We start from the raw sequence: 10,017 nt of genomic DNA, 5'->3' as shown, positions 1-10,017 counted from the left end.
AGTTTTTATCGAGGATGTAAGGCATGTGTACGTGTAGGAAGAGAGGAAAGTGATTGGTTCTCAGTGAATGTAGGTTTGCGGCAGGGGTGTGTGATGTCTCCATGGTTGTTTAATTTGTTTATGGATGGGATTGTTAGGGAGGTGAATGCAAGAGTTTTGGAAAGAGGGGCAAGTATGAAGTCTGTTGGGGATGAGAGAGCTTGGGAAGTGAGTCAGTTGTTGTTCGCTGATGATACAGCGCTGGTGGCTGATTCATGTGAGAAACTGCAGAAGCTGGTGACTGAGTTTGGTAAAGTGTGTGAAAGAAGAAAGTTAAGAGTAAATGTGAATAAGAGCAAGGTAATTAGGTACAGTAGGGTTGAGGGTCAAGTCAATTGGGAGGTAAGTTTGAATGGAGAAAAACTGGAGGAAGTAAAGTGTTTTAGATATCTGGGAGTGGATCTGGCAGCGGATGGAACCATGGAAGCGGAAGTGGATCATAGGGTGGGGGAGGGGGCGAAAATCCTGGGAGCCTTGAAGAATGTGTGGAAGTCGAGAACATTATCTCGGAAAGCAAAAATGGGTATGTTTGAAGGAATAGTGGTTCTAACAATGTTGTATGGTTGCGAGGCGTGGGCTATGGATAGATTTGTGCGCAGGAGGATGGATGTGCTGGAAATGAGATGTTTGAGGACAATGTGAGGTGTTAGGTGGTTTGATCGAGTAAGTAATGTAAGGGTAAGAGAGATGTGTGGAAATAAAAAGAGCGTGGTTGAGAGAGCAGAAGAGGGTGTTTTGAAATGGTTTGGGCACATGGAGAGAATGAGTGAGGAAAGATTGACGAAGAGGATATATGTGTCGGAGGTGGAGGGAACGAGGAGAAGTAGGAGACCAAATTGGAGGTGGAAAGATGGAGTGAAAAAGATTTTGTGTGATCGGGGCCTGAACATGCAGGAGGGTGAAAGGAGGGCAAGGAATAGAGTGAATTGGATCGATGTGATATACCGGGGTTGACGTGCTGTCAGTGGATTGAATCAGGGTATGTGAAGCGTCTGGGGTAAACCATGGAAAGCTGTGTAGGTATGTATATTTGCGTGTGTGGACGTATGTATATACCTGCGTATGGGGGTGGGTTGGGCCATTTCTTTCGTCTGTTTCCTTGCGCTACCTCGCAAACGCGGGAGACAGCGGCAAAAAAAAAAAAATATATATATATATATATATATATATATATATATATATATATATATATATATATATATATATATATATATATATATATTGACAGAAGGAAGACCTCATTCCCTCATATCAGTTCTCTGGCCTTCACGTGTATCGCATCGAAACCACAGCCACCTATCCACAACCAAAACCCCAAAGACCTTTCCTCGTTTTTTCCCGGCAGCTACATATGCCTTGGTTCAGCCAGCTTACAACACGTATCCCTTTGTATACAACGTCGCCCTAATGAATTCTGTCTCTTGCATGCCTCTCACCTCTGCACGGTCAAACCTCTGGCCCTAAACCTGTTTTTCATTCCATCCTTCTATCTCCAGTTTGGTCTAGTTTATCTCCTTGTTCTTCCTACTTTTGACACATATATCCTGTTTGTGAACCTCACCTCATTCATTCTCTCTATGGGAGCAAACCATTTCAAACACCCTCTTTATCTCCCTCATTCATACACTTTTTAGTAAGCTCACTTCTCTTTTACTCTTTTATCATTCACTCGACCAAACCACTTCACAACATATATTGTCCTCAAACATTAGATTTCTACTACAACCCCCTTTCTTCGCATATCTTCTGCTATAAGAGTGCCTAGCACCCATAGATAGTTTTTGGGACTACTGCACCTTCAAATATACAACTTTTCGTCCTCCCAAATATCTACTTCGCTTTTCACAAATTCTTAAATGTTCCCTAAACCTTCGCTCCTTCATCTACCTCATAAACCGCTTCGACTTCTATGGTTCCATTCGCTGCTATGTCCACTCCCACGTTTCAGAAAACTTTCTTTCCTGTGGAGTTTGGTAGTGGATAGGGTGCTGTTGTTTCATTGTAATGCACATGGCAGCTGAAGACTGATGTGATAAAATATGGCGCATTCCTCGTCTGTTGCTGGTGCTACCTCGCTAAGGCGAAAGACTGCCAAGAAGACCCGATAAAGTGAGGATTAGGCTTTGCTTATTTGAAAAGGGTACAGAGACACATTTACATTTAGTGTGCTAATGACAACAACGTGATGTAAGTATCTCGGAGATGAGAGTGATGATGGCGATCAAGAGTCCAAGGAGAAGGAGCATGAGTGGCCCTTGCATGTGAACGATAGTCAGGGCCCTTGTAGGGTTGATGGTAGTGCTCGAAGTATCATCCTTGCCTCTCTCCTCTTTCCTCTTAACTCGACTCTCTCGTCGGGTTTCTTTCAGTAAATCCTCAGCCCACTTGTCATACAGCCCAGCCTAAGACAATAAAATGTCTCAATGAGAATAACTTTAGGATATATATATATATATATATATATATGTATATATATCATACAAACGTCCAACAGCCAGTATCGAACCCGGGACCCCTGTGCAAGAGGCAGGCATGCTAACCGCTAGGCTATGGGACTGTATAATAGGAAACAACTATTCGAAATACTAAGTACTCGAATACCCTTCGTCTCACAATGGTGAGCAACGGGGTCTATACCGGTTGTTTCCGAACAGACGCACATAGACATATATATATATATATATATATATATATATATATATATATATCTATATATATATATATATAGGCAGCAGGTTTGGATGGTATTGCAGTGGAATTTATTAAAAAAGGGGGTGACTGTATTGTTGACTGGTTGGTAAGGTTATTTAATGTATGTATGACTCATGGTGAGGTGCCTGAGGATTGGCGGAATGCGTGCATAGTGACATTGTACAAAGGCAAAGGGGATAAGAGTGAGTGCTCAAATTACAGAGGTATAAGTTTGTTGAGTATTCCTGGTAAATTATATGGGAGGGTATTGATTGAGAGGGTGAAGGCATGTACAGAGCATCAGATTGGGGAAGAGCAGTGCGGTTTCAGAAGTGGTAGAGGATGTGTGGATCAGGTGTTTGCTTTGAAGAATGTATGTGAGAAATACTTAGAAAAGCAAATGGATTTGTATGTAGCATTTATGGATCTGGAGAAGGCATATGATAGAGTTGATAGAGATGCTCTGTGGAAGGTATTAAGAATATATGGTGTGGGAGGCAAGTTGTTAGAAGCAGTGAAAAGTTTTTATCGAGGATGTAAGGCATGTGTACGTGTAGGAAGAGAGGAAAGTGATTGGTTCTCAGTGAATGTAGGTTTGCGGCAGGGGTGTGTGATGTCTCCATGGTTGTTTAATTTGTTTATGGATGGGGTTGTTAGGGAGGTAAATGCAAGAGTCCTGGAAAGAGGGGCAAGTATGAAGTCTGTTGGGGATGAGAGAGCTTGGGAAGTGAGTCAGTTGTTGTTCGCTGATGATACAGCACTGGTGGCTGATTCATGTGAGAAACTGCAGAAGCTGGTGACTGAGTTTGGTAAAGTGTGTGGAAGAAGAAAGTTAAGAGTAAATGGGAATAAGAGCAAGGTTATTAGGTACAGTAGGGGTGAGGGTCAAGTCAATTGGGAGGTGAGTTTGAATGGAGAAAAACTGGAGGAAGTGAAGTGTTTTAGATATCTGGGAGTGGATCTGGCAGCGGATGGAACCATGGAAGCGGAAGTGGATCATAGGGTGGGGGAGGGGGCGAAAATTTTGGGAGCCTTGAAAAATGTGTGGAAGTCGAGAACATTATCTCGGAAAGCAAAAATGGGTATGTTTGAAGGAATAGTGGTTCCAACAATGTTGTATGGTTGCGAGGCGTGGGCTATGGATAGAGATGTGCGCAGGAGGATGGATGTGCTGGAAATGAGATGTTTGAGGACAATGTGTGGTGTGAGGTGGTTTGATCGAGTAAGTAACGTAAGGGTAAGAGAGATGTGTGGAAATAAAAAGAGCGTGGTTGAGAGAGCAGAAGAGGGTGTTTTGAAATGGTTTGGGCACATGGAGAGAATGAGTGAGGAAAGATTGACCAAGAGGATATATGTGTCGGAGGTGGAGGGAACGAGGAGAAGAGGGAGACCAAATTGGAGGTGGAAAGATGGAGTGAAAAAGATTTTGTGTGATCGGGGCCTGAACATGCAGGAGGGTGAAAGGAGGGCAAGGAATAGAGTGAATTGGAGCCATGTGGTATACAGGGGTTGACGTGCTGTCAGTGGATTGAATCAAGGCATGTGAAGCGTCTGGGGTAAACCATGGAAAGCTGTGTAGGTATGTATATTTGCGTGTGTGGACGTGTGTATGTACATGTGTATGGGGGGGGGGTTGGGCCATTTCTTTCGTCTGTTTCCTTGCGCTACCTCGCAAACGCGGGAGACAGCGACAAAGTATAAAAAAAAAAAAAAAAAAAAAAAAAATATGTATATATATATATATATATATATATATATATATATATATATATATATATATATATATATATATATATATATATATATATATATATTTTCTTTTTTTTTTTTCTTTTTTTTTTTTTTTTGCTTTGTCGCTGTCTCCCGCGTTTGCGAGGTAGCGCAAGGAAACAGACGAAAGAAATGGCCCAACCCACCCCCATACACATGTATATACATACGTCCACACACGCAAATATACATACCTACACAGCTTTCCATGGTTTACCCCAGACGCTTCACATGCCTTGATTCAATCCACTGACAGCACGTCAACCCCGGTATACCACATCGCTCCAATTCACTCTATTCCTTGCCCACCTTTCACCCTCCTGCATGTTCAGGCCCCGATCACACAAAATCTTTTTCACTCCATCTTTCCACCTCCAATTTGGTTTCCCTCTTCTCCTCGTTCCCTCCACCTCCGACACATATATCCTCTTGGTCAATCTTTCCTCACTCATTCTCTCCATGTGACCAAACCATTTCAAAACACCCTCTTTTGCTCTCTCAACCACGCTCTTTTTATATATATATATATATATATATATATATATATATATATATATATATATATATATATATATATATATATATATATATATATATATATATATATATATATATATATATATATATATATATATATGAAGAGAGTGAGAGAGAAACAGAGAGACTATGAACTTACTTCCTTTACTTCCATCATAATGTTGTCCACATGATGTTTGTAAGGGGCGTCGTGGGGTATCGGCCATGCACATGCGCCAGGGACAATATGCTCTTGTCCGAAATATAGCGGAACGCTGCCGTCTGCCCTTGTAAAGTGTTCGGCAGTCCAGTGACTAAAGGCTTGCCGAGTAGTTAAGTGGGCTTGTCTGAAAAGTATATGTAACAGGATTAAGAATTGATATTTTCCTTTAAATACAATGATGGAATCACGGGTTTACTGCTATTTCTATTTCAAGTAGAATGATACAGTAATGTAGGCTCGTTAACAGGTATTGATGTAAGTATCTGATTTGAAGTCCTGATTAGAGATACTATGAACAATAGCTGCTACTTCTGAATCTGTGATTTCATGTTAGCCTAAAGGAGAAAACAAAACAAGAATGTATTGCGAAGAAACACGAAACTCATTTATCAATATGAGAGCCGTTATGAAGACAGAAGAACACTTGGATGGATGAATTTTTCCATTAAAGTAATTTCACATCATTTCAACCCTAATTTCAGATAAGGCATTTATCACTGAGGATTCTACTATATTATGAAATCTGTGAAAGGATTAGCTCTAACATTTTATGTACAATTAGGGCATTTAGTCAGTGCATAACCCTGGTAAGATAAATAAAAGATTTTGAAATGTTAATATTAATAGCCCTTCGACACTGAGAACCTAGCATGTATATACTTCCATAATCTCGTTTTCATTTACATTTAATTCACCATCATACAATACCTGAATATGATCATGCCTAACGATGGGACTAAAAATGATATTAATGCTATAATCGCGATGAGATCTGATACAGCTTTACACAAATCGAACTGAACTGTAACCACTGAACACCGCGGTGATTCTGTAAACAAGCTTATTTCATGCTGATGTTTGCATTGATAAATGAAAGCTTAATGTAAGGCGAATGGTCGAAACAGAAAATGAACATAGGATTAACAGACGATGATGAAAGGATTTCCCAAACTTCTAATCATGAGTCGTTAACACTCACTTCTTTTCAAGAGCCATTTGCAGACCTTCTAAGATTGTGGGACCGATATCCATAAGGTTTGCCAGTCTCTCCAGTTTCGCTGATCCGGACTCTCTGAACTGTTTTTGCCAGTCTTTTCCGAACGGAGGCATTGTGACCCTATGAAAATAGGATAATGGTAATTCAAGTATTAATACATACTACAATTTGTCACCCGCTTCAGGCATTTATCATATCATATTCTTACCGTCCTCACCTGTCGGCAAAATTGACGAGTTCCTCCACAGTCTCAGGTCGTGGTGGGTACTTGGGCAGTGTGAGGGCGGCGGTGAGGTTGCCGCGGTAGACCGTCCCCAAAATGAAGGCGAACACCAACCAGGATGCCACCAATACTCGGCTTGAACTGGCTCTAGGCAGCCACTTCGAGAGATTCTGACCCAGGAGCGTACCAAACGCCTCCTGAATCATGACCCCGACACCTCTACCTTCACGGCTGTACCGAAGGGTAAGTAGCCCTAGAATCTTCGGTGTCTGACTCTCACCTCCATGAATATGGGTGTACCGTAGGCTTACCTGGGAGGTATATAAACGTTATCGAAGGTAATCAATTGAGTGACACTTTTGCTTTTAGATTCATTGGGTGTGACCAGCATAGACTCTTGCTTCTCTATGGTCCATTTACTGAAAAATGTTTTTCATACACATCAACTAGTATATGATATATTGCAAGCGTAGGTATTATTTTCAACTTTTAAAAAAGATAAGGTCAACATGAAATTGTATTAGATTGAAGACATGCCGTATATTTGAATAGGTAATAAGAAGAGTAATGTAAATAGATGATATATATAAAGTATAAAAAAAAAAAATATATATATATATATATGTTTTTTTTTTTATTATACTTTGTCGCTGTCTCCCGCGTTTGCGAGGTAGCGCAAGGAAACAGACGGAAAAAATGGCCCAACCCACCCCCATACACATGTATACATATACACGTCCACACACGCAAATATACATACCTATACATCTCAATGTACACATATATATACACACACAGACACATACATATATACCCATGCACACAATTCACACTGTCTGCCTTTATTCATTCCCATCGCCACCTCGCCACACATGGAATACCATCCCCCTCCCCCCTCATGTGTGCGAGGTAGCGCTAGGAAAAGACAACAAAGGCCCCATTCGTTCACACTCAATCTCTAGCTGTCATGCAATAATGCCCGAAACCACAGCTCCCTTTCCACATCCAGGCCCCACACAACTTTCCATGGTTTACCCCAGACGCTTCACATGCCCTGATTCAATCCACTGACAAAACGTCAACCCCGGTATGCCACAGGATCCAATTCACTCTATTCCTTGCCCGCCTTTCACCCTCCTACATGTTCAGGTCCCGATCACACAAAATCTTTTTCACTCCATCTTTCCACCTCCAATTTGGTCTCCACTTCTCGTTCCCTCCACCTCTGACACATATATCCTCTTGGTCAATCTTTCCTCACTCATTCTCTCCATGTGCCCAAGCCATTTCAAAACACCCTCTTCTGCTCTATCAACCACGATATTTTTATTTCCACACATCTCTGTTACCCTTACATTACTTACTCGATCAAACCACCTCACACCACATGTTGTCCTCAAACATTTCATTTCCAGCACATCCACCCTCCTGCGCACAACTCTATCCATATCCCACGCCTCGCAACCATAAAACATTGTTGGAACCACTATTCATTCAAACATACCCATTTTTGCTTTCCGAGATAATGTTCTCGACTTCCACACATTCTTCGAGGCTCCCAGGATTTTCACCCCCTCCCCCATCCTATGATTCACTTCCGCTTCCATGGTTCCATCCGCTGCCAGATCCACTCCCAGATATCTAAAACACTATACTTCCTCCAGTTTTTCTCCATTCAAACTTACCTCCCAATTGACTTGACCCTTAACTCTACTGTACCTAATAACCTTGCTCTTATTCACATTTAATCTTAACTTTCTTCTTTCACACACTTTATCAAACTCAGTCACCAGCTTCTGCAGTTTCTCACATGAATCAGCCACCAGCGCTGTATCATCAGCGAACAACAACTGACTCACTTCCCAAGCTCTCTCATCCACAACAGACTTCATACTTGCCCCTCTTTCCAAAACGCTTGCATTCACCTCCCTAACTACCCCATCCATAAACAAATTAAACAACCATGGAGACATCACACACCCCTGCCGCATACCTACATTCACTGAGAACCAATCACTTTCCTCTCTTCCTACACGTGCACATGCCTTACATCCTCGATAAAAACTTTTCACTGCTTCTAACAACTTGCCTCCCACACCATATATTCTTAATACCTTCCACAGAGCATCTCCATCAACTCTATCATATGCCTTCTCCAGATCCATAAATGCTACATACAAATCCATTTGCTTTTCTAAGTATTTCTCACATACATTCTTCAAAGCAAACACCTGATCCACACATCCTCTTCCACTTCTGAAACCACACTGCTCTTCCCCAATCTGATGCTCTGTACATGCCTTCACCCTCTCAATCAATACCCTCCCATATCATTTACCAGGAATACTCAACAAACTTATACCTCTGTAATTTGAGCACTCACTCTTATCCCCTTTGTCTTTGTACAATCCTCAGGCACCTCACCATGAGTCATACATACATTAAATAACCCTACCAACCAGTCAACAATACAGTCACCACCTTTTTTAATAGATTCCACTGCAATACCATCCAAACCTGCTGCCTTGCCGGCTTTCATTTTCCGCAAAGCTTTTACTACCTCTTCTCCGTTTACCAAATCATTTTCCCTAACCCTATCATTTTGCACACCACCTCGACCAAAACACCCTATATATATATATATATATATATATATATATATATATATATATATATATATATATATATATATATATATATATATATTTTTTTTTTTTTTTTTCTTTTTTTTGCTTTGTCGCTGTCTCCCGCGTTTGCGAGATAGCGCAAGGAAACAGACGAAAGAAATGGCCCAACCCACCCCCCATACACATGTATATACATACGTCCACACACGCAAATATACATACCTACACAGGTTTCCATGGTTTACCCCTAGACGCTTAACATGCCCTGATTCAATCCACTGACAGCACGTCAACCTCGGTATACCACATCGATCCAATTCACTCTATTCCTTGCCCTCCTTTCACCCTCCTGCATATTCAGGCCCCGATCACACAAAATCTTTTTGACTCCATCTTTCCACCTCCAATTTGGTCTCCCACTTCTCCTCGTTCCCTCCACCTCCGACACATATATCCTCTTGGTCAATCTTTCCTCACTCATTCTCTCCATGTGTCCAAACCATTTCAAGACACCCTCTTCTGCTCTCTCAACCACGATCTTTTTATTTCCACACATCTCTCTTACCCTTACGTTACTTACTCGATCAAACCACCTCGCACCACACATTGTCCTCTAACATCTCATTTCAAGCACATCCATCCTCCTGCGCACAACTCTATCCATAGCCCACGCCTCGCAACCATACAACATTGTTGGAACCACTATTCCTTCAAACATACTCATATTTGCTTTCCGAGATAATGTTCTCGACTTCCACACATTCTTCAAGGCTCCCATGATTTTCGCCCCCTCCCCCACCCTATGATCCACTTCCGCTTCCATGGTTCCATCCGCTGCCAGATCCACTCCCAGATATCTAAAACACTTTACTTCCTCCAGTTTTTCTCCATTCAAACTTACCTCCCAATTGCTTTGACCCTCAACCCTACT

General features: G+C 41.5%; 1 protein-coding gene across 1 annotated transcript; it reads right to left on the bottom strand.

Moving 5' to 3' along the window:
- Positions 1-2,207: 2,207 nt before the first annotated feature.
- Positions 2,208-6,737, bottom strand: LOC139758272 (ionotropic receptor 21a-like). Its single transcript, XM_071679482.1, has 4 exons — positions 6,454-6,737; positions 6,219-6,356; positions 5,177-5,363; positions 2,208-2,441 (listed from the first exon to the last, which is right to left on the bottom strand). The coding sequence occupies exons 1-4, from the start codon at positions 6,663-6,665 to the stop codon at positions 2,208-2,210; spliced, it is 771 nt and encodes a 256-aa protein (XP_071535583.1). The 5' UTR covers positions 6,666-6,737.
- Positions 6,738-10,017: the final 3,280 nt, after the last annotated feature.

The sequence above is a fragment of the Panulirus ornatus genome, chromosome 30, assembly GCF_036320965.1.
Source record: "Panulirus ornatus isolate Po-2019 chromosome 30, ASM3632096v1, whole genome shotgun sequence".
Classification (NCBI taxonomy): Eukaryota; Metazoa; Arthropoda; class Malacostraca; order Decapoda; family Palinuridae; genus Panulirus; species Panulirus ornatus.
The sequence above is the reverse complement of the archived record's forward strand: the minus strand, read 5'-3'. Positions and strand labels throughout refer to the sequence as shown.

Coding starts and splice junctions, on each gene's coding strand:
- LOC139758272 (XM_071679482.1), bottom strand. CDS start 6,665: ATGATTCAGGAGGCGTTTGGTACGCTCCTGGGTCAGAATCTCTCGAAG. Junction 5,364..6,218: donor CAAATGGCTCTTGAAAAGAA/GTGAGTGTTAAC, acceptor TATACTTTTCAG/ACAAGCCCACTTAACTACTC. Junction 2,442..5,176: donor TTATGATGGAAGTAAAGGAA/GTAAGTTCATAG, acceptor TTATTGTCTTAG/GCTGGGCTGTATGACAAGTG.